Source organism: Somniosus microcephalus, chromosome 10 (genome assembly GCF_052327205.1).
Source record: "Somniosus microcephalus isolate GS21.2 chromosome 10, FLI_Smic_1.0, whole genome shotgun sequence".
NCBI classification, from domain to species: domain Eukaryota; kingdom Metazoa; phylum Chordata; class Chondrichthyes; order Squaliformes; family Somniosidae; genus Somniosus; species Somniosus microcephalus.
The window spans coordinates 170,894,484-170,920,066 of record NC_140996.1 but is presented as its reverse complement, the minus strand read 5'-3'; the positions used below and the strand labels follow the sequence as shown (position 1 = coordinate 170,920,066).

The window sequence follows — 25,583 nt, the reverse complement described above, 5'->3', positions numbered from 1 at the left end:
ACCGTGGTACTGGTCATGTCTGGGCAAGGGATGGCGAACGGGAAACGGGAGTACTCATCAATTATGTTGAGGAAGTACACGTTGCGGTCAGAGGAGGGGAGGGGCCCTTTAAAATCGACGCTCAGGCGCTCGAAGGGGCGAGTGGCCTTGATCAGGCTTGCTCTGTCTGGCCTATAAAAATGCGGTTTGCACTCGGCACAGATTTGGCAGTTCCTGGTCATGGTCCTGACCTCCTCGATGGAGTAGGGCAGGTTACGGGATTTGATGAAATGGAAGAACCTGGTGACCCCCGGGTGGCAGAGGTCATTGTGGAGGGACTGCAGTCTATTAACCTGCGCGTTGGCGCATGTACCACGTGATAGGGCATCTGGGGGCTCATTGAGTTTCCCGGGCCGGTACAAGATATCGTAATTGTAGGTGGAGAGTTCAATTCTCCACCTCAAGATCTTCTCGTTCTTGATTTTGCCCCTCTGCTTATTATTGAACATAAAAACAACTGAACGCTGGTCAGTGAGAAGGGTAAACCGTTTTCCGGCCAGGTAATGCCTCCAGTGACACACCGCTTCCACAATAGCCTGGGCCTCCTTTTCGACAGAGGAGTGTCGAATCTCGGGGCCCTGGAGGGTCCTTGAGAAAAAGGCCACGGGTCTCCCCGCCTGGTTAAGGGTCGCAGCTAGGGCGAAGTCGGATGCATCGCTCTCCACTTGGAAGGGGATGGACTCATCCACTGCGTGCATTGTGGCCTTCGCAATATCGCTCTTGATAAGAGTGAAGGCTGCACACGCCTCTGGTGTCAGGGGGATGGAGGTGGATTTGATGAGGGGTCTGGCTTTGTCCGCATAGTGGGGCACCCACTGAGCATAGTAAGAGAAAAACCCCAGGCATCTCTTCAGTGCTTTTTGGCAGTGGGGGAGGGGGAGCTCCATAAGGGGGCGCATTCTGTCGGGGTCGGGCCCGATGACTCCGTTCTCCACTACGCAGCCGAGAATGGCAAGGCGTTTGGTGCGAAACATACATTTCTCCTTATTGTACGTTAGGTTCAGCCGCTGGGCCGTATGAAGGAATTTTTCTAGATTAGCGTCATGGTCCTGCTGGTCGTGGCCGCAGATGGTGACGTTATCCAGGTAGGGAAAGGTGGCCTGCAGCGCGTTCTGGTCAACCATCCGGTCCATCTCCGTTTGGAAGACCGAAACCCCGTTGGTGACGCCGAAGGGAACCCTAAGGAAGTGGTAGAGGCGGCCGTTCGCCTCGAAGGCAGTATACTGGCGGTCCTCATGGCGGATGGGGAGTTGGTGGTATGCTGACTTAAGGTCAATGGTGGAGAATACTCTGTATTGCGCAATCTGATTGACCATATCAGATATGTGAGGAAGGGAGTATGCGTCCAGCTGAGTGTACCGGTTTATGGTTTGGCTGTAGTCAATGACCAGGCGGCTTTTATCGGTGGTTTTAACGACTACAACCTGGGCTCGCCAGGGGCTGGTGCTCCCTTCGATAATGCCCTCCTTCAGGAGCCGCTCCACCTCAGAGCTAATAAAAGCTCTGTCCCCGGCGCTGTACCGTCTGCTCTTGGTAGCGATGGGTTTACAGTTGCGGGTGAGGTTAGCGAACAAGGGAGGGGGGGGGACTCTGAGTGTGGAAAGGCTGCAAGTGGTGTGCGGCGGGCGATTTAAAAGGTGTTGGTTGCAGACTGTGAGTGGGGGGAGGGGTCCACCGTATGCTAATGTGACACTTTTAAGGTGGCACTGAAAATCCAACCCTAGCAGCACGGCAGCGCAAAGACGGGGCAGGACAAGAAGTTTAAAATTTTTATATTCTGTGCCCCTAACCGAAAGGGTCACCACACAGTAGCCGCCGACGTCCATTGAATGGGACTTGGACGCCATAGAAATCCGATGGCGCGTTGGCAGGACCGTGAGGGAGTGGCTGCTGAGAGGCTCGTGGATAGCACGTTTAGCGAGTTGTTTACACCTCAGGGTAGGGCAGCACAGGGGGTGACCATCAGGCGGAGCAACAAAGGCAGGCAGGTAGTGCAGGGAACCCCTGCGGACATCCCCCTTTCAAACAAGTATACCGCTTTGGATACTGTTGAGGGGGATGACTCACCAGGGGAAGGCAGCAGCAGCCAACTTCCTGGCACTGGGGGTGCTCCTGCTGCCCAGGAAGGGGGGAAAAAGAGTGGGAGAGCAATAGTGGTAGAGGATTCTATAGTAAGGGGAACAGATAGGCGTTTCTGTGGCCGTAGACGTGAATCCAGGATGGTTTGTTGCCTCCCTGGTGCCAGGGTCAAGGATGTCACTGAGCGGCTGCAGGGCATTCTGGAGGGGGAGGGTGAACAGCCAGTGGTCGTGGTCCACATTGGTACCAACGACATAGGTAAAAAGAGGGATGAGGTCCTGCAGCAAGAATTTAGGGAGCTAGGTGAAGGATTAAGGAGCAGGACCTCAAGGGTTGTAATCTCTGGATTACTCCCGGTGCCACGTGCTAGTGAGTATAGGAATAGGAAGATAGAACAGATGAATGCGTGGCTAAAGGGATGGTGCAGGAGGGAGGGCTTTAGTTTCCTGGATCACTGGGTCTGCTTCTGGAAAAGGTGGGACTTGTACAAGTCGGACGATTTACACCTGAACCAGAGGGGAACCAATATCCTTGCGGGGAGGTTTGCTAGCACTGCTGGGGGGGGTTTAAACTAACTTGGCAGGGGGATGGGGTACAGAGTGGAGCTATAGTAGGGGGTGATTTACAGCCAAATACAGAGGGAAAAACAAGTCAGCTGGGAAGGCAGAGCAAATATGTGAAGGCAAAAGAGAATATGGCAGGGCTGGAAGGCATTTATTTTAATGCAAGGAGTCTTGCAAATAAGGTGGATGAACTGAAGTTGTTGTTGAACACATGGGAGTACGATATTGTTGCTATCACGGAGACATGGTTGAGGGAGGGTCAGGACTGGCAGCTCAATATTCCGGGGTATAGAATCTTCAGGCGAGACAGAGGGGGGTGTAAAAGGGGAGGGGGTGTTGCAATATTAATTAAGGAGTCAATTACTGCTGTAAGGAGGGATGATATATTAGCGGGTTCCTCTAATGAGGCCATATGGGTAGAACTTAAAAACAAAAAGGGGGCAAGCACTTTGCTGGGAGTGTACTATAGGCCCCCAAACAGTCAGGGGGAGATAGAGGAACAGATATGTAGGCAAATCTCAGAAAAGTGCGAAAATAATAGGGTAATAATAGTGGGGGATTTCAACTTCCCCAATATAAATTGGGATAGTCAGAGTGTGAAAGGCTTAGAGGGTGCAGAATTCTTAAAGTGCATCCAGGAGAGCTTTTTGAGCCAACATGTAGAAAGTCCTACAAGAGAGGGGGCGGTACTGGACCTAATTCTAGGGAATGTAGCCGGGCAAGTGGTGGAAGTGTCAGTAGGAGAGCATTTTGGCGACAGTGACCATAATTCGGTGAGATTTAAGGTGGTCATGGAAAAGGACAAAGACGGCCCGGAAATAAGGGTTCTAAATTGGGGGAAGGCCGATTTTAATATGATAAGGCAGGATCTGGCCAAAGTGGACTGGGAGCAGCTACTTATAGGAAAATCCACATCAAAACAGTGGGAGACTTTCAGAAGGGAAATAGAGAGAGTACACCGCCAACATGTTCCTGTAAAGGTCAAGGGTGGGACCAACAAGCAAAGGGAACCTTGGATGACAAGGGATATACAAAAATGCATTAGGAATAAAAGGGGGGCTTTTGGCAGTTACAAAAGACTAAAGACGGAAGAAGCCCTAGAGGAGTATAAAAAGTGCAGGGGCGTACTTAAAAAAGAAATTAGGAGGGCGAGGAGGGGCCATGAAATAACACTGGCGAGCAAAATAAAGGAAAATCCTAAGATGTTTTATAAGTATATTAAGGGCAAGAGGATAACCAGGGAAAGGGTAGGGCCCATTAGGGACCAAAGTGGCAATCTGTGTGTAGAGCCAGATGAGGTAGGCGGGGTTTTAAATGAATTTTTTGCATCTGTGTTCACTATGGAGAAAGACGATGCAGACATAGAAATCGGGCAAGGGGACTGTGACATACTTGAACATATTAGCATCGAGAGGGAGGAGGTGCTAGCAGTTTTAGCAGGCCAAAAAGTGGATAAATCCCCAGGCCCGGACGAGATGTATCCCAGGCTGCTGTGGGAGGCAAAGGAGGAGATTGCAGGGGCTCTGACACAAATTTTCAGAACCTCTCTGGCCACAGGGGATGTACCAGAGGACTGGAGAACAGCTAACGTAGTACCATTATTCAAGAAGGGTAGCAGGGATAAACCAGGGAATTACAGGCCAGTGAGCCTAACATCTGTGGTAGGGAAATTATTGGAAAAAATTCTGAGGGACAAAATTAGTCTCCACTTGGAGAGGCAAGGATTAATCGGGGATAGTCAGCATGGCTTTGTCAAGGGTAAATCATGTCTGACAAATCTGATTGAATTTTTCGAGGGGGTGACTAGGGGGGTGGATGAGGGAAATGCTGTGGATGTGGTTTACATGGACTTCAGTAAAGCTTTTGACAAAGTCCCGCATAGGAGACTGGTCAAGAAGGTAAGAGCCCATGGGATCCAGGGTGCCTTGGCGCGTTGGATCCTAAACTGGCTGAGTGGCAGGAGGCAGAGGGTGATGGTCGAAGGTTGCTTTTGTGACTGGAAGCCTGTGTCCAGTGGGGTACCTCAGGGATCGGTGCTGGGTCCCTTGCTGTTTGTGATCTACATAAATGATTTGGATGAGAATGTAAAAGGTATGATCAGTAAGTTCGCAGATGAAACGAAAATTGGTGGGGTGGTAAATTGCGAGGAGGAAAGCCTCAGGCTACAGGACGATATAAACGGGTTGGTCAGATGGGCGGAAAAGTGGCAAATGGAATTTAACCCTGAAAAGTGCGAGGTGATGCATTTTGGACGGACAAATAAGGCAAGGGAATACACAATGAGTGGTAGGACCCTAGGAAGTACAGAGGGTCAGAGGGACCTTGGTGTACATGTACATAGGTCCCTGAAGGCAGCGGAACAGGTAGATAAGGTGGTTAAAAAGGCATATGGGATACTTGCCTTCATTAGCCGAGGCATAGAATATAAGAGCAGGGAGGTTATGATGGAGCTGTACAAAACGCTGGTGAGGCCACAGCTGGAGTACTGTGTGCAGTTCTGGTCGCCTCACTATAGGAAGGATGTGATTGCTTTGGAGAGGGTGCAGAGAAGATTCACCAGGATGTTACCTGGGATGGAGCGCCTCAGCTATGAAGAGAGGCTGGACAGGCTGGGGTTGTTTTCCTTGGAGCAAAGAAGGCTGAGGGGGGACCTGATTGAGGTGTACAAAATGATGAGGGGCATAGATAGGGTAGATAAAGAGGAACTTTTCCCCTTAGTAGGGGGGTCAATAACAAGGGGGCATAGATTCAGGGTAAGGGGCAGGGGATTTAGAGGGGATTTGAGGAGGAACTTCTTCACCCAGAGGGTGGTTGGAATGTGGAACTCAATGCCTGAAAGGGTGGTAGAGGCAGGAACCCTCACAACATTCAAGAAGCATTTGGATGAGCACTTGAAATGCCATTGCATACAAGGCTATGGACCAAATGCTGGAAAATGGGATTAGGCTGGACAGGGATGGATGGGCGGCACAGACACGATGGGCCGAAGGGCCTCTTTCTGTGCTGTAAAACTCTATGACTCTATGGCTACGTACCGTGTCGGGGTGAATAAAACTCTCTGTGCTCCCGCTGTCAAATAGGCAAGTGGTGGCGCGGCCGTTTACCGTGATGCCCATCATGGACCTGGACAGATGATGAGGCAGGGCTTGATCCAGCGTAACGGAGGCCAGTGTATGGCTTAGTGAGTCGATATGGTCGTCCGACGAGACGGTGGTCGAGTCTGGAGACAAAATGGCAGTTGAATGCGGCGGACAAAATGGCGGCGGCCATGATTCAGGTCCCCACGCGGCCGGAGGTGCACAAAATGGCGGATAAGATGGCTGCCCCCACGGTTCGCACGCGGCGCTGCTGGCGTTCGCGGGTTTCCCCCTGCAGACATTGGCGTAATGGCCTTTCTTCCCGCAGCCCGAGCAGGTAGCGGTCTTAGCCGGGCAGCGCACTCTAGGGTGTTTTAACTGGCCACAGAAATAGCATTTTTGGGCCTGGTTACGGGGCATCGCTGCAGTTGGTACCGGGGGCGGCGGTCCCGGTTGATTTCGGGACATCGCTGCAGCAGTTGGTACCGGGGGCGGCGGTCCCATGTCCCAAGGTCGCGATGGCCATGGCGCGGCGCCGTTACGTGAGTATGCTTCGAGGTTTCGGTGGGCCGCATCTAACGAGAGCGCAAGGGCTACGGCCGTCTTCAGGTCGAGCTCCTTGCTTTCGAGCAGTCTCTGCCGGGTGTAGTCGGACTGGAGGCCCCTAACGAAGGCATCACAGGTAAGTCCCTCCGCGTGCCCCGCAGCCGTTACCTCCTTACAGTCGCAGTCCCTGCAGAGTGTCTGTAACGCCCGTAAAAATGCCTCTACCGATTCCCCCGGTTGCTGCCTGCGGGATCCCAAGAGGTGTCTGGCGTAAATCGTGTTCACTGGGCGCGTGTATTGCCCTTTTAGTAGTTCGAGGGCTGCCGTGTACGTAGTAGCGTCCCGGATGAGTGTATATACTTGAGGGCTCACCTGGGCGGTCAAAACTTTTAGTTTGTTCTCCTCCGATGTCACGGCGGAGGCTTCTAGGAAGGATGCAAAGCAGCTCAGCCAGTGTTCGAAATTGGTCAATGAACCCGCTGCTTTAGGGTCGAGGTCCAGGCATGCTGGTCTGAGGGCTCGCAGCAACGCCTGCTGTTGTTGCTGTTCAGGTGTCGACATTTTACTTTTAGTTAATAAAATTGATACGCTTATCAATTACTCCATAAAAGGCGATGAATTAGGAAAGTAATGAAGAGGTTTTTATTAACTAAAGAACAGAGCATGCCTCTCGTGGCCAACTGGTTCCAAGAAGGAAGTGGGTTGCTGAAACACCCACCTTTATACCTGGTCATGTGGGCGGAGCCAGCTGAGGCATGCATTGGTACACAGCGCCAACCGGAGGTAACAATATGCAATAACGATAACAGTAGGATACAATAACAGTGGTTTACCACAAGGTGCTTGAGTGTCAACATGTAAAAGTTCAACATCATGTCGCTTTCTTTGTACTTGCATTTCATCACGCATGTGCCTTTTAAAATGAGCTGCTCACCTCCATAGCCGGTCAGTCTGCGTGAGGTGGGCTGCAGCTCACACTCATCCTTCAAGCTGTGATACTCACTCAGAGGAATTACATTAACCTGAGATCCAGTGTCTAGTTTAAATTTAAGCTCTTTGCCCTGTTTTCCTATCTCAATATCGGCATAGGCTTGCTCAGTTCCTGAAATCTGTTTTTTCTGTGACACAGAATCAATAAACAGTTCCTCTGCGTTTGGCACTCTATCTGGCATTTGGCTGTCACTCACTGTGTGTACTGCTTTCCGAAAACAGTCTTGCAAACTTTAGCAAAGTGGTTCCGTTTACCACATTTAGTACATTGCCTTCCTTTGGCAGGGCAGTACTCCTTTTCTCCATGCCAGTTGTTTCCACAATATCCACAGTTTTTGATGCGTTTTATGTCTGTGTCGCCCATTTTTAGAACTCTCGCTGTTCTTTCTGTTCTGAAACACGCTCTCTGGGCAGTGTTCTTTGGTGTGTGTCTATTAACTGTGTACACTGTCTGTTCACTCGAGCTGCTCGTGGCGCCGGTTATGGTTTTCAACTGTGCTTGGGCTATCTCGTGCGATCTAGCTATGTCCATAGCTTTGTCCAGCGTTAGCCCGGACCCAACATTCAAAAGTTTCTCTCTCACTTTAGCTGAATGTATTCCAAACACGATGCGGTCTCTGACCATGTCATCTTTATCTGCATATACACAGTCTTTTACCAGCAGTTTTAACTCAGTCACAAACTGTTCAAACGACTCACTAGCTCCTTGTACTTTCTCCTGAAACTTGTACCTAGCGAGTATCGTATTTGTCTTGGGCATCACATATGCTTCAAAACGGTCAAAATAACTTTTCAGTACCTTTGCTTCATCTGCGGTGAGAGACCATGTGTTAAAAATGTCTCTCCCTTTTTCTCCGATCCACAAGAGTAGGTAGCTGCATCTTTCTTCCTCCCCTTTACTTTTCAGTGGACCCGAGAACATCAATTCCACGTGTTGCTTGAACTTGCTCCATTCTCTATGTAAGTTCAAGGATTCCCAATTCATTCGAGGTAAGGGAGCGCCAACGATGTCCATTTCAAATCCCTGTTCTGACACCATGTCTTGTTTTGCACACTTTGTACAAAACTAATAAATTGCAGGACAATGGAGTATTACAGTTTAAACTCTTTAATGAAGCATCAGGTCTGTAAGCTTTCTCAATCAATACAGCACCGTGTGGACAAGATGGAGTCAGGACCCCTGGGTCTTCTAAACAATAGCAGTCCTTACAGATGCCTGCAGGCCAATGACAACTCAGCATGTGATCACATGTGAATATAATAGGTATTCCTTACAGATGCCTGCGGGCCAATGATAAATCAATATGCAAATGTTACACCCTCCTCACCCAGCCCCTTATCCCTCACCACCCACCCCCACCACCCCCTGTAATGATCAATAACATGTCATTCTATAGTGGACACTAGGTGGAGCCGTAGAGCTGTGTAGAGCTGTATGTATATAAGACTACACTACCCAGCTGTATGTATATTACGACTACATTACCCATGAGGCACTAGGCTATCCACAAGGCAGCAGTCAAGATGGATGCCTCTACAGATACTGTACCTAGTCCACATGTGCTCAATAAAAGTGTCTAGCAAAAGCTAGCTGTGTTCATAATAAGAATGTCTATTTATTAATGAACATAAGACCCCCCTCCCCCCCACCATTTGAATCCATGTAGTCAGTACTGCAGCTTGACTAGCTGCCATTTAATTGGCTGATTGACAAGACATTGGTCTTTGCATTTTATATTGCTTTATTTTGAAAGTCAAGTCCCATAAAGCCACCTACAAATGCTCCAAAGGTAAAGATGGCAAGGTCCACTGGAGACTCAACTTGATGAGTCATTGAATGATAAGATCCAGGTCCATATCAATCATTACTCACACACTGAAGCCCTAATTCAGCTATGCTGTCATGGCAAGATGTCAAGCACAAGCCAGGAGGAAATAAAAATTGAAGGACAAATCACCTCAGTCCATTCTTGCATACCTCCGAAGAGCTGGTTACAGTAGCATTAGTACAGGCTTGGGAGCAAGTTACTCACATACACTCTTAGATGAGGTATAGTGCATGGTGTGGGGCAATGTGAGGGGTTGTGAAGGAGACAATAATGTTTAAGACAGACTTTGCAAAAATATTTTATGGTGCAGCGGCGAGAGTGGACCTGGTCGCGGACAGAGCGGAGCCAGGGGAATAAAGCGTGGAGGAGAGAGAGGCCCAAATTCACCGAGAGCAGCGGCGAGAGCGGACCTGGTCACGGACGGAGCGGAGCCAGGGGAATAAAGAGCGGAGGAGAGAGAGGCCCAAATTCACCGAGAGCAGCGGCAACAGCGGACCTGCTCGCGGACGGGGCGGAGCCAGGGGAATAAAGAGCGGAGGAGAGAGAGGCCCAAATTCACCGAGAGCAGCGGCGACAGCGGACCTGCTCGCGGACGGAGCGGAGCCAGGGGAATAAAGAGCGGAGGAGAGAGAGGCCCAAATTCACCGAGAGCAGCGGCGACAGCGGACCTGCTCGGGGACGGAGCGGAGCCAGGGGAATAAAGAGCGGAGGAGAGAGAGGCCCAAATTCACCGAGAGCAGCGGCGAGAGCGGACCTGTTCGGGGACGGAGCGGAGCCAGGGGAATAAAGAGGGGAGGAGAGAGAGGCCCAAATTCACCGAGAGCAGCGGTGAGAGCAGACCTGTTCAGGGACGGAGCGGAGCCAGGGGAATAAAGAGCGGAGGAGAGAGAGGCCCAAATTCACCGAGAGCAGCGGCGAGAGTGGACCTGGTCGCGGACGGAGCGGAGCCAGGGGAATAAAGAGGGGAGGAGAGAGAGGCCCAAATTCACCGAGAGCAGCGGCGAGAGCGGACCTGCTCGGGGACGGAGCGGAGCCAGGGGAATAAAGAGGGGAGGAGAGAGAGAGAGCAAAAAAAAATCGAGGAGCAACATCACAGGACAGCAGGTCGGTGATTGGTTGCTGAGTATTAGTTTTTTTTAGTCTCTAAGCTAGCTAAGAAACTGTAAATTGCTATAACTTTATTTATTAAATTAGTAACCAAAACTAAATAAACCAATTAAGTAATAAAACTAAAATAATTGATTAAAAAATAATTAATTAACTTATCAAATAAATAAAGAAGGTTTGATAGACATGGCAGGGCAGGTAGAGCGCCATAACTGCAGCATGTGGGAGTTTGTGGAGACCAGCGAGGTCCCGAGCAACCACATCTGCAGCAAGTGTCTGCAGCTCGAGAAACTTCGGCTCAGAGTTGTTGAGCTGGAGTACGAGGTGCAGACATTGCAGGGCATCAGAGAGGGGCAAGAGTTACCTGGACACTTTGGGGGAAAAATTCAGTTTCGCCCCGTTTGGGGTGCCATTATCGGCCGTGCGCGAAGTTTAGCGCCTGGCGCTAATTATCGCCTCCGACGGTAAACTTGGCTTTTATCACCCCTGGAGGTGATTGGAGCGCTAAATCAGGCGATTCACACCTGTCTCAAGGCGCAAAGTCCAAGGAGAGAGGCACTACCTCAGAGCGCTGGCGAAGCAAGGAAGTGCATATCAAAATGAACCTGCAAATTGCTGCTCAGTACCCAAACCTCCTTCACACAGTGTTGAATCTCTCCAGAGGTCTCTCTCTCTCTCTCTCTCACAGAATGTGTGGTGCAAAAATGTCACCAACAAAAAAAGGCAGGAAACGGTCACCTGTAAATAGCGCTCCCCCAGTCCCTTCCTGACGGCAAAACGCTCCCCTCAACCTGTCGTTGCTAGCGGCAGGCGGTAAGGCAGGGGGCGCCACTCAATATCCGGTCCGGTGCGCTACCTGGGCGTTGCGCACTCGACTGATGTCACGATCTGCCGGCGCAGGAGATCGTGGCGGTAGTGTTTAGCGCCGCCGCAAAATGTTTAGTTAATTTCGCTAGCGGCGCAAACATCGCGCGCCCAGGCGCTAGTTGCTTTGCGACCCATTAGCACCCTCTTAAGGTGCTAACGGGAGGCGCAAACAACTGAATTTTCCCCCCTCTGTTACAGGAGGCAGTCACACCCCTTAGGTTAAGTAGTACTTCAGAGTTCGTCAATGGTCAGGGACAAGAGGGTGTGATTGCGAGTCAGGAAAGTACGGGGACCCAGGATGTAGTGATGGAGGAGCCTCGGCCCTTGACTTTGACCAACATGTATGAGGTACTTGCTACCTGTGGGGATGAGAACAAGGACTGCAGGGTGGATGAGCAAACTGACCATGGCACCATGGTGCAGGAGGCCATTCAAGTGGGGGGAGTGAAAAGGAATATGGTAGTGGTAGAAACATAGAAGATAGGAGCAGGAGTAGGCCATTCGGCCCCTCGAGCCTGTTCCACCATTTAATGAGATCATGGGTGATCATCCAAATTCAGTACCCTGTCCCTGCTTTCTCCCCATATCCCTTGATCCCTGTAGCCTTAAGAAATATATCTAACTCCTTCTTGAATATATTTAATGAATTGGCCTCAACTGCCTTCTGTGGTAGAGGAATCCACAGGTTCACCACTCTCTGGGTGAAGAAATTCCTCATCTCAGTCCTAAATGGCTTACCCCTTATCTTTAGACTGTGACCCCTGGTTCTGGACTCCCCCGCCATCGGGAACATCCTTCCTGCATCTAGTCTGTCTAGTCCTGTTAGAATTTTATAAGTTTCAATGAGATCGCCTCTCATTCTTCTAAACTCTAGCGAACACAAGCCCAATTGACCCAATCTCTCCTCATACGTCATTCCTGCCATCCCAGGTATCAGTCTGCATCGCTGCACTCCCTCCATGGCAAGAACATCCTTCCTCAGATAAGGCCACCAAAACTGCACACAATACTCAAGGTGTGGTCTCACCAAGGCCCTGTACAACTGCAGCAAGACATCCTTTCTCCTGTACTCAAACCCTCTCGCTATGAAGGCCAATGAAGGTAGGGGACAGTATAGTCAGGGGGATAGATATTGTTCTCTGCAGCCGCGACCAGGTGTTCCGACGGTTGCGTTGCCTGCCTGGTGCTAAGGTAAACAATGTCTCCTCGCGGCTGGAGAAGAACTTTGAGTGGGAGGGGGAGGATCCAGTTGTCGTGGTCCATGTAGGAACCAACGACATAGGTAGAACTAGGAATGAGGTTCTGCTGATAGAGTTTGAGGAGCTAGGGTCGAAATTAAAAGCAGAACCTCACAGGTAATAATCTTTGGATTGTTACCTGAGCCACGTGTAAATTGGCATAGGGACAAACAGATTAGAAGGTTAAATGCGCTGTTGAAAGAGTGGTGTAGGAGGCAGAGGTTTCAATTCATGGGGCACTGGTACCAGTATTGGGGAAAGAGAGATCTGTCTGTGGGGACAAGCTCCACTTAAACTGGGCTGGGACCAGTATCCTGGCGAATCTAATAACTAGGGCGGTAGATTGTCTTTAAACTAATGAAGAGGGGGTGGGAGGATTCAGGAATGGGTAAATTCAAAAGCAGTAAGAGAAATGTGAAGGCTGTGGAGCAGAGTAATAATCTGCGTAAAGATAAGTAGAGTGGGTCAGGAAGGGACAGAAAGTTTAATAAAGGTAATAGGGCATTAGTGACATAAGGGAAAAATAGAAAAAAGCTGAAGTTAAAAGGTACTATATCTGAATGCACGAAGCATTCGCAACAAAATAGATGAATTAATAGCGCAGATAGAAATAAATGGGTTTGATTTATTAGTCATTACAGAGATGTGGTTGCAGAGTGACCAAGGTTGGGAACTAAATATTCCAGGATATTTGACTTTTAGAAGAGACAGGCAGAATGGAAAAGGTGGAATGGTAGGCCTGATAATAAAGGAGGGAATAAAGACAGTAGCGAGAAAGGATCTTGGCTTGGAAATACAAAATGTAGAATCAGTTTGGGTGGAGCTAAGAAAGCTGAGTGGGCGTGTGTGCTGTGAGGAGGATGCCGAGAAACTCCAGTATGATTTGGACAGGTTGGGTGATTGGGCAGAAGCATGGCAGATGCAATATAATGTGGATAAATGCGAGGTTATCCACTTTGGTGGCAAAAACAGGAAGGCAGATTATTATCTGAACAGCAATAGATTGGGAGAAGGGGAAGTGCAACGAGACCTGGGTGTCCTTGTGCACCAGTCGCTGAAGGTAAGCATGCAGGTGCAGCAGGCGGTTAAGAAGGCAAATGGTATTTTGGCCTTCGTAGCGAGAGGGTTTGAGTACAGGAATAAGGATGTCTTGCTGCAGTTGTACAGGGCCTTGGTGAGACCACATCTTGAGTATTGTGTGCAGTTTTGGTCGCCTTATCTGAGGAAGAATGTTCTTGCCATGGAAAGAGTTCAGCGAAGATTCACCAGGCTAATACCTGGGATGGCAGGAATGGCGTATGAGGAGAGATTGGGTCGGTTGGGCTTATACTCGCTGGAGTTTAGAAGAATGAGAGGGGATCTCATTGAAACTTATAAAATTCTAACAGGACTAGACAGACTGGATGCAGGAAGGATGTTCCCGATGGTCAGGGAGTCCAGAACCAGGGGTCACAGTCTAAGGATAAAGGGTAAGCCATTTAGGACAGAGATGAGGAATTTCTTCACCCAGAGAGTGGTGAACCTGTGGAATTCTCTACCACAGAAGGCAGTAGAGGCCAATTCATTAAATATATTCAAGAAGGAGTTGGATATATTTCTTAAGGCTAAAGTGATCAAGGCATATGGGGAGAAAGCAGGGACAGGGTACTGAATTTGGATGATCAGCCATGATCTCCATTGAATGGCAGAGCAGGCTTGAGGGGCCGATTGGCCTACTCCTGCTCCTATCTTCTATGTTTCTATGTTAAACAACAGGGGGCGGAAAACACTAGTGGGAGTAGTCTATAGGCCCCCTAACAGTGGTTGTAGTGTCGGGTAGAGTATAAATCAGGAAATTAGAGATGCATGTAACAAGGGTAATACAGTAATCATGGGGAACTTTAACTTTCATATAGACTGGGCAAACCAAATTTGCAGAAATAGTGCAGAGGAAGAGTTCATGGAATGCATTCAAGATAGTTTTCTAGATCAGTATGTCAAGGAACCTACGAGGGAATTGGCTATTTTAGACCTAGCACTGTGAAATGAGACAGGGTTAATTAATAACCTTGTAGTAAAGGAGCCTCTGGGGAGTAGTGATCATAATATGATAGAAATTTATGTTGAGTTTGAGAGTGATTTAGTTAAGTCTGAAACTAGGGTCCTAAACCTGAACAAAGCAAACTACGTAGGTATGAGAGGTGAGTTGGCTAAGGTAGGTTGGAAAACTAGATTAAAAGTTTTGACAGTAGAAAAGCAATGGCAAACATTTAAAGAAATAATTCAAAATTCGCAATGAATATACATTCCCTTAAGAAATAAAAACACCACGGGAAAAATGGTCCAACCATGGCTAACAAGAGAAATTAAAGATAGTATTAGATTAAAGGAAGAGGCTTATAATGTTGCCAAAAAGAGTAGCAAGCCTGAGGATTGGGAGTATTTTAGAATTCAGCAAAGGAGGACCAAGAAATTGATAAAGATAGGGAAAATAGAATGAGAGTAAACTAGCGAGAGACATAAAAACAGACTGTAAAAGTTTCTATAGATATGTAAAAAGGAAAAGATTAGCAAAAGTAAACGTAGGTCCCTTACAGGCTGAGAAATGAGAAATTATAATGGGGAATAAGGAAATGAGAGAAATTAAACAAATACTTTGTGTCTGTCTTCACGGAAGAAGACACAAAAATCCTCCCGACAATAGTGGAGAACCAAGGGTCTAGCAAGAATGAGGAACTGAAAGAAATTAGTATTAGTAAAAAAAAGTACTGGAGAAATTAATGGGACTGAAAGCCGATAAATTCCCTGGACCTGATGGCTACATCCTAGGGTTTTAAAAGAGGTGGCTATAGAGATAGTGGATGCATTGGTTGTCATCTTCTAAAATTCCATAGATTCTAGAACAGATCCCGCGGATTGGAAGGTAGCAAATGTAACACCACTATTTAAGAAAGGAGGGAGAGAGAAAACGGGGAACTACAGACCAGTTAGCCTGACATCAGTAGTAGGGAAAATGCTAGAATCTATCATTAAGGACGTGGTAACTGGGCACTTGGAAAATAATAATAGGATTGGGCAGAGTCAACACGGATTTATGAAAGGGAAATCATATTTGACGAATCTGTTAGAGTTTTTTGAGGTTGTAACCAGACGAATAGATAAGGGGGAACCAGTGGATGTGGTGTATTTGGATTTTCAGAAGGCATTTGATAAGGTGCCACACAAGAGGTTATTAAACAAAATTAGGGCTCATGGGATAGGGGGTAATATACTAGCTTGGTTTGAGGATTGGTTAACGGACAGAAAACAGAGAGTAGGAATAAACGGGTCATTTTCGGGTTGGCAGGCTGTAACTAGTGGGGTACTGCAAGGATCAGTGCTTGGGCCTCAGCTATTCACAATCTATATAAATGATTTGGATGAAGGAAGCAAATGTAATATATCCAAGTTTGCTGATGATACAAAGCTAGGTGGGAATATAAGTTGTGAGGAGGATGCAAAGAGGCTTCAAGGGGATATAGACAGGTTAAGTGAGTGGGCAAGAACATGTAATACAATGTGGTGAAATGTGAAGTTATCCACTTTGGTAGGAAAAATAGAAAAGCAGAGTATTTTTTAAATGGTGAGAGATTGGGAAATGTTGGTGTTCAGAGGGACCTGGGTGTCCTTGTACACGAATCACTGAAAGTTAACATGCAGGTACAGCAAGCAATTAGGAAAGCAAATGGTATGTTGGCCTTTATTACAAGAGGATTTGAGTATAAGAGTAAAGACGTCTTACTACAATTATATAGGGCCCTGGTAAGACCACACTTGGAGTATTGTGTACAGTTTCGGTCTCCTTACCTAAGGAAGGATATACTTGCCATAGAGGGAGTTCAATGAAGGGTCACCAGACTGATTCCTGGGATGGGGGGATTGTCCTACGAGGAGAGATTGAGTAGACTAGGCCTATATTCTCTAGCGTTTAGAAGAATGAGAGGTGATCTCATTGAAACATACAAAATTCTTACAGGACTTGACAGGGTAAATGCAGGGAGGATGTTTCCCCTGGCTGGGGAGTCTAGAACCAGGGGTTGCAGTCTCAGAATAAGGGGTTGGTCATTTAGGACTGAGATGAGGAGAGATTTCTTCACTCAGAGGGTGGTGAATCTTTGGAATTCTCTACCCTAGAGGGCTGTGGAGGCTCAGTCATTGAGCATATTCAAGACAGAGATCGATAGATTTTTGGATGCTAAGGGAATCAAGGGATATGGGGATAGTGCAGGAAAGTGGAGTTGAGGTAGAAGATCAGCCATGATCTTATTGAATGGCGGAGCAGGCTCAAGGGGCCGAATGGCCTACTCCTGCTCCTATTTCTTATGTTCTTATACTGTAGATAAAGTGCACTTCACACAAGGTATACAGCTCTCAGTAATTTTAAAACAATAGCCGCTAGATCACTAATCAAATTATTTTCAGTGATTATAAACTACTCCACAGTATAGCTTGATATAGTGTACATACCGCCATACTCCCGAAGGAACGTGCACCTGCTGCAGTACTTGGTATTTTTGCAGTGATCTACAAAATAATTGTTAAAACACATTTGGTAACCTTAAGCTTCAAAGGTGATTCACATGTTTCACGTTGGTAAGAGATCAGTCTTTTTCCAAATCCCATTAACTTTTGTAAAGGAACAGTAAATGCTGATTTGCACAAACCCATATCTGAACAATGCAGATATGTTAAGTACGAAGCTGTTTCAACAATATGATAGGCAACATACAAATGCAAGTATTTCTTTTTAACCTGTCTAAATTATTATCAGTTATCCTTAGATCTCCTTTATAAAGAGATATACCATGACTTTGTTTCAAATAGCTCACTTACCTATAGTCCATATAAAACACTGAATGAGCTCATGGTGACATAGTGATGTGGTGTGCTGACTCACATAGGTGCCACAGAGCGGTGGAATACAGGTTCGTACCAGTGATAAACTGCACTACTGAGTTCCTGAACTCAGCCTTTGTCAAGTGAGGAAATTCTAAAGCACGGCACTGCAATAAGTGAAGGGGAGAAATTTGCAAGCTGTTCCTGCAGCCCTGATGTAAGCCAATTCATTGTTTCACCAGCAGAAACTTAGAGGCTCGCTGTCTCCTTGGACACAGTTAAGCCTGGCCAAAGAATCCACGGTAGGGGCAGGAGTTTGTACTTTGTCAAAGAACTTCATTAACTCTATCTAAATACAATTATTCTTGTAATTCACTTACCGGTGGTCTTCTTCCATGGCTAGTCCTCAAAGCTTGCTGAAAAGCCGCATCATTCCCTAGTTCCTACATACAACATAAAAAGGTTATATAATATGTAGTTTTTAAAACACAGGGACAGTCTTACCTGGTTATTTCTTACAGAACTCTAATTGTGCATGCAATGATTTTGTGTTGTTCTGTATTATATTTTTAAGCAGCTCTTTTTTCTTTTAATATTCACTTTAGAAAAAAATGAAATACTAATTATTGTAAGTATCTGCTTGATTATTAGTGATAAAAATTATTGCAGTAAAAGTTTTGGAAAGGATGATAGAAATGTCTTCATATTTGAACATTCTTTGAGCTTGTCATCCAAATATTTACAAACAATGCTTATCCAATATTTATTAAAAGCACAGATAATTATGTATACACATGACAAATACCTTCTTTGTGATCTGACAATGTTTATTAAAAAATGGTATGCTACATTTTGACTATATTTACATTGCCCTTGAATTGTTTTTACAGTATTGGAGCAGTATTCTAGAAAATGTACTTCAATCACAGAATCAGACATTTTATCTACAACAAATCAAAACACAGGTTTATCCCACACAGATCTAACATAAATATTATATAAACTTGTGTTAATAAAATTACTCATGAAAGCACCCATTCTCAAGTAACCATACCTCTGTATCATAAGTTGGGTTGTAGTCATTATATCCAGAGTACAGATCCTCTTCATCTAGCGCGGTCAAGTGCACATGCTCCATTATTTCACTCTGTGCAAAAAACACAACTAGGGTAAATCTGACGTATCACATTGGAGTTTGTTCTTGCAAACTAAGTTTTTCAGTGAAATTAATAGGAATGTCTGTCCCGCTTCTGATTATAGGCTAGTCTCATAGTACCTAAGATTTTTGCATTGCAAACTGTAGAAATAATGGATTATCATCCATGATATCCAATTGCCTCTTAAGTCATCCTACATAAACTAAAAGGACCCATTTAACACTCGGCTCACCCTGAAGGTATCAAATGTTGAACAAAGATATACTTTTCTGTACAATATGTTATTGCTTACTATTTTTATAGCAGACAAGGATGAGTCTTCTTCCTCACAAAACAAAATAACTTAATTTTGAAATTACAATAGCACAATACAAACTGTTCTATGCAACACAGCATAATTTACTTCAACTTTTCAACTTAATAACATCAGTCACATTCAGTTTTGGGGATTACAGTACATGTAAGGCCAAGATACTCCTTTTCAGTTTGTACAATGAAGTAACGGGTTGCAATTATACACTTCCTATATACCCTTAACTACGCTATTAAAATATACAATCTTTTTAATCTGGTACCAATTCAAATACTGAAGTGTGCCAGAATTCATTTATTTTTATATATATATATATTTAGCACACCTTCTGTGTTGTTGCTAATGGTACGTTGGAAAACAGACTGTTTTTGGGGTGCTATCGGCAAAATGTGACATGAAGCAAGTGTGATATTTACAGGAAATGTTTGTTATGAGCAAGACATTTAAATATATAACCAGTAGATCTCCTATGACTTATGGTGAATCAAAGGATATGCTGTTTTATAATAGGGGTTATTCCATGTAGAGCATGACATCGGGGCCACTGAGATTTGTGGTGACCAAGTCCAATTTCATTGTTATTAAATGTCAGCCGTGGCTCAGTCATTAGTACTCTTGCCCGAGTCAGAACGTCGTGGGTTCATAGTCCTACTCCAGATTTGAGCACAAAAATCTAGGCTGACACTCCAATGCATTGCTGAGGGAGTGTTGCACTGTCAGAGGTTCCATCTTTCAGATGAGACGTTACTGAGGCCCAGTCTACTCTCTCAGCTGGATGTAAAATATCCCATGGCACTATTTCAAAGAAGAGCAAGGGAGTTATCCCAATGTCCTGGCCAATATTTATCCTTCAATCAACATCACAAAGACAGATTATCTGGTCATTATCACATTGCTGTTTGTGGGAGCTTGCTATGTGCAAATTGGCTGCCTTGTTTCCTGCATTATAACAGTGACTACACATCAAAAGTACTTCCTTGGCTGTAAAGCGTCTTGGGACATCCTGAGGTCGTGAAAGGCGCTATATAAATATATAAGAAAGATTACATTTATATAGCACTTTTCACGGCCACCAGACGTCTCAAAGCACTTTACAGCCAATTAAGTACTTTTGGAGTGGAGTCACTGTTGTAATGTGGGAAACGCGGCAACCAATTTGCGCACAGCAAGCTCCCACAAACAGCAATGTAATAATAACCAGATAATCTGATTTTGTTAAGTCTTTCTTTCTTTAAATGGTGTTCTGTGATATTTACCAGTCCTTTGGATAATGCATTAGAAGGCACAGACAGATTTCATAGGTAACCTTACTGCCTACTGCCACCTTACTTGCAGTGCGAACCTTCGCTTGTAAAACTGAAGCAATCGAGAATGAATGATAGTAAATTATTCACTGTAAATACCTCTCAAACCGCTCGTGCCCTCCGACAGAAACAACAAATAAATTAAGCCAAATTCAAAAGTTCTCAGTCAAACGGCCGCAATCCAGCAACAATCGGCTCGCTTCCTTCCCACAATACAAAGCGCCGGTGAGTCGACCGGCAAAACGAACAAGCTGATTGGACGAGGTGAGGAGTCGGCTTCGGCGCATGAATGGAAGGACAGATGTGATTGGGTGCTGATGCTGGCGTGCGCTCCGTTGCTGTGAGACCGGTGAGTAAACGAATTGATTGCCTGCTGAAGGCCAGAGGCAGTGACAGCAATTACACCTCTATGGAAGTGCTGCAGGCAATCCCAGAGAAACCTCAGTCTGATGTACTGGAAGTATGCGATATTTCCCATACACAAATCCCATAAGGATATGTCCTGGGCAGAATAGTGGGGATTGAGAATGGGGAGATTTGAACAAATGCTAGAGTGGATCTCATGACAAGATGAAGAATCCCTAAGTTGTTATAACAACAGAAAATGCTGGAAAAACTCAGCAGGTCAGGCAACATCCGTGGAGAGAAATTTGAGTTGACGTTTCGGGTTGGACCCTTCTTCAAAACTGGAAAGAAAAGAAACTAGATCGGAGGCAGGGCTGCGATCGGACAAAAGAATAAAAGAAACAAAAGAAGTAAAAGAGATTAGAAGCTAGACGAGATAGTAATAGGCTGGGATTAGGTGTAAAGTGTACTGGCAGGGCAAAAGATAGCTGCCAGGTGTGAGAGAGAAACAAAAGGAAAAGGAGGGGGGGAAAAGGAGTGGAACAATTACAAGAGAAAATGAAATGGGGGCCGAGCTTATGATCTGAAATTGTTGAACTCGATATTGAGTCCGGAAGGCTGCAGACTGCCTAATCGGAAGATGAGGTGCTGTTCCTCGAGTTTACGTTGAGCTTCCGTGGAACAATACAAGAGGCCAAGGACGGTGAGGTCCGAGTGGGAATGGAGCGGTGAATTAAAATGACAAGCGACCGGAAGCTCGGGGTCACCCTTACGGACTGAACGGAGGTGTTCCGCAATGCTCAAGAGGCCAGAATTAGAGGAGCACAGATATCTTGGAGGGTTGTGGGGCTGGAGGAGATTACAGAGAGGTGAGGCCTTGGTGGGGTTTGAAAACAAGGATGACAATTTATTAAATTGAGGCGTTGCTTAACTAGGAACCAATTTAGGTCAGCGAGCACAAGGGTGCGTCATCATCCGAGCGAGGGACCGCAAGGACGTCCGCATCACCCGGGTTGATGGTGGATAGGCAATGGCAAACATTTAAAGATTGCATGGATGAACTACAGAATTTGCTCATCCCTGTTTGGCATAAAAATAAAACAAAAAAGGTGACTCAACCGTGGCTAACAAGGGAAATTAGGGATAGAATAAGATCCAAGGAGAGGACATATAAATTGGCCAGAAAAAGCAACAAACTTGAGGATTGGGAGCAGTTTAGGATTCAGCAAAGGAGGACAAAGGGATTAATTAAGAGGGGGAAAATAGAGTATGAGAGTAAGCTTGCAGGGAACATAAAAACTGACTGTAAAAGCTTCTATAGATATGTGAAGAGAAAAAGATTAGTGAAGTCAGAATCAGGGGAATTTATAATGGGGAACAAAGAAATGGCTGACCAAATAAATACATACTTTGGTTCTGTCTTCACAAAGGAGGACACAAATAACCTCCCAGAAATGTCGGGGAACATAGGGTCTAATGAGAGGGAGGAACTGAAAGAAATCAGTATTTGTAGGGAAATGGTGATAGGGAAATTGATGGGATTGAAGGCCGATAAATCCCCAGGGCCTGATAATCTACGTCCTAGGGTACTTAAGGAAGTGTCCCTAGAAATAGTAGATGCCTTACTGGTCATCTTCCAAAATTCTATAGACTCTGGAACAGTTCCCATGGATTGGCGGGTAGCTAATGTAACCCCACTATTCAAAAAAGGTGGTAGAAAATGGGGAATTATAGACCAGTAAGCCTGACATCGGTAGTGGGGAAAATGCTAGTGTCCATTATAAAAGATGTAATAGCAGAGCACTTGGAAAACAGTGACAGGATCGGACAAAGTCAACATGGATTTACAAAAGGTAAATCATGCTTGACTGATCTACTGGAATTTTTTGAGGATGTAACTGGTAGAATAGATAAGGGAGAACCAGTGGATGTGGTGCATTTGGACTTTCAGAAGGCTTTCGATAAGGTCCCGCATAAGAGATTGGCGTGCAAAGTTAAAGCACATGGGATTGGGGTAAGGTATTGACTTGGATAGAGAACTGGTTGGCAGACAGGAAGCAAAGAGTTGGAATAAACGGGTCTTTTTCGGAGTGGCAGGCAGTGACTAGTGGGGTACCGCAGGGATCGGTGCTAGGACCTCAGTTATTCACAATATATATTAATGATCTAGACGAGGGAACTAAATGTAATATCTCCAAGATTGCAGATGACACAAAGCTGGGTGGGCATGTGTGCTGTGAGGAGGATGCCGAGAAACTCCAGCATGATTTGGACAGGTTGGGTGATTGGGCAGATGCATGGCAGATGCAGTATAATGTGGATAAATGCGAGGTTATCCACTTTGGTGGCAAAAACAGGAAGGCACATTATTATCTGAACAGCAATAGATTGGGAGAAGGGGAAGTGCAACGAGACCTGGGTGTCCTTGTGCACCAGTCACTGAAGGTAAGCATGCAGGTGCAGCAGGCGGTTAAGAAGGCAAATGGTATGTTGGCCTTCATAGCGAGAGGATTTGAGTACAGGAGCAAGGATGTCTTGCTGCAGTTGGGCCTTGGTGAGACCACACCTTGAGTATTGTGTGCAGTTTTGGTCGCCTTATCTGAGGAAGGATGTTCTTGCCATGGAGGGAGTGCAGCGAAGATTCACCAGACTGATACCTGGGATGGCAGGAATGACGTATGAGGAGAGATTGGGTCGATTGGGCTTGTGTTCGCTAGAGTTTAGAAGAATGAGAGGGGATCTCATTGAAACTTATAAAATTCTAACAGGACTCGACAGACTAGATGCAGGAAGGATGTTCCCGATGGCGGGGGAGTCCAGAACCAGGGGTCACAGTCTAAAGATAAGGGGTAAGCCATTTAGGACTGAGATGAGGAATTTCTTCACCCAGAGAGTGGTGAACCTGTGGATTCCTCTACCACAGAAGGCAGTTGAGGCCAATTCATTAAATATATTCAAGAAGGAGTTAGATATATTTCTTAAGGCTACAGGGATCAAGGGATATGGGGAGAAAGCAGGGACAGGGTACTGAATTTGGATGATTACCCATGATCTTATTAAATGGCGGAACAGGCTCGAGGGGCCGAATGGCCTACTCCTGCTCCTATCTTCTATGTTTCTACCACTACCATATTCCTTTTCACTCCCCCCACTTGAATGGCCTCCTGCACCATGGTGCCATGGTCAGTTTGCTCATCCACCCTGCAGCCCTTGTTCTCATCCCCACAGGTAGCAGGTACCTCATACATGTTGGTCAAAGTCAAGGGCCGAGGCTCCTCCATCACTACATCCTGGGTCCCCGTACCTTCCTGACTCGCAATCACACCCTCTTGTCCCTGACCATTGACGAACTCTGAAGTACTACTTAACCTAAGGGGTGTGACTGCCTCCTGTAACAGAGGGGGAAAAATTCAGTTGTTTGCGCCTCCCGTTAGCACCTTAAGAGGGTGTTAATGGGTCGCAAAGCAACTAGCGCCTGGGCGTGCGATGTTTGCGCCACTAGCGAAATTAACTAAACATTTTGCGGCGGCGCTAAACACTACCGCCACGATCTCCTGCGCCGGCAGATCGTGACATCAGTCGAGTGCGCAACGCCCAGGTAGCGCACCGGACCGGATATTGAGTGGCGCCCCCTGCCTTACCGCCTGCCGCTAGCAACGACAGGTTGAGGGGAGTGTTTTGCCATCAGGAAGGGACTGGGGGAGCGCTATTTACAGGTGACCGTTTCCTGCCTTTTTTTGTTGGTGACATTTTTGCACCACACATTCTGTGAGAGAGAGAGAGAGAGAGACCTCTGGAGAGATTCAACACTGTGTGAAGGAGGTTTGGGTACTGAGCAGCAATTTGCAGGTTCATTTTGATATGCACTTCCTTGCTTCGCCAGCGCTCTGAGGTAGTGCCTCTCTCCTTGGACTTTGCGCCTTAAGACAGGTGTGAATCACCTGATTTAGTGCTCCAATCACCTCCAGGGGCGAGAAAAGCCAAGTTTAACGTCGGAGGCGATAATTAGCGCCAGGCACTAAACTTCGCGCACGGTCGATAATGGCACACCAAACGGGGCGAAACTGAATTTTTCCCCCAAAGTGTCCAGGTAACTCTTGCCCCTCTCTGATGCCCCGCAATGTCTGCACCTCGTACTCCAGCTCAACAACTCTGAGCCGAAGTTTCTCGAGCTGCAGACACTTGCCGCAGATGTGGTTGCTCGGGACCTCGCTGGTCTCCACAAACTCCCACATGCTGCAGTTATGGCGCTCTACCTGCCCTGCCATGTCTATCAAACCTTCTTTATTTATTTGATAAGTTAATTAATTATTTTTTAATCAATTATTTTAGTTTTATTACTTAATTGGTTTATTTAGTTTCGGTTACTAATTTAATAAATAAAGTTATAGCAATTTACAGTTTCTTAGCTAGCTTAGAGACTAAAAAAAACTAATACTCAGCAACCAATCACCGACCTGCTGTCCTGTGATGTTGCTGCTCGATTTTTTTTTGCTCTCTCTCTCCTCCGCTCTTTATTCCCCTGGCTCCGCTCCGTCCCCGAGCAGGTCCGCTCTCGCCGCTGCTCTCGGTGAATTTGGGCCTCTCTCTCCTCCGCTCTTTATTCCCCTGGCTCCGCTCCGTCCGCGACCAGGTCCGCTCTCGCCGCTGCTCTCGGTGAATTTGGGCCTCTCTCTCCTCCCCTCTTTATTCCCCTGGTTCCGCTCCGTCCCCGAGCAGGTCCGCTCTCGCCGCTGCTCTCGGTGAATTTGGGCCTCTCTCTCCTCCCCTCTTTATTCCCCTGGCTCCGCTCCGTCCGTGACCAGGTCCGCTCTCGCCGCTGCACCATAAAATATTTTTGCAAAGTCTGTCTTAAACATTATTGTCTCCTTCACAACCCCTCACATTGCCCCACACCATGCACTATACCTCATCTAAGAGTGTATGTGAGTAACTTGCTCCCAAGCCTGTACTAATGCTACTGTAACCAGCTCTTCGGAGGTATGCAAGAATGGACTGAGGTGATTTGTCCTCCAATTTTTATTTCCTCCTGGCCTGTGCTTGACATCTTGCCATGACAGCATAGCTGAATTAGGGCTTCAGTGTGTGAGTAATGATTGATATGAACCTGGATCTTATCATTCAGTGACTCATCAAGTTGAGTCTCCAGTGGACCTTGCCATCTTTATCTTTGGAGCATTTGTAGGTGGCTTTATGGGACTTGACTTTCAAAATAAAGCAATATAAAATGCAAAGACCAATGTCTTGTCAATCAGCCAATTAAATGGCAGCTAGT

At 46.4% G+C, this 25,583-nt stretch overlaps 1 protein-coding gene across 1 annotated transcript in view; it reads right to left on the bottom strand.

The window, feature by feature from the left end:
* The window catches only part of ift88 (intraflagellar transport 88 homolog), a 180,338-nt gene extending 162,006 nt beyond the window's left edge, over nt 1-18,332 (bottom strand). The window contains 3 exon segments of the mRNA XM_085999163.1: nt 16,821-16,877; nt 17,570-17,632; nt 18,244-18,332. Coding sequence (XP_085855289.1) covers nt 16,821-16,877; nt 17,570-17,632; nt 18,244-18,327 — 204 coding nt within the window. The 5' untranslated portion in view covers nt 18,328-18,332.
* Nucleotides 18,333-25,583: the final 7,251 nt, after the last annotated feature.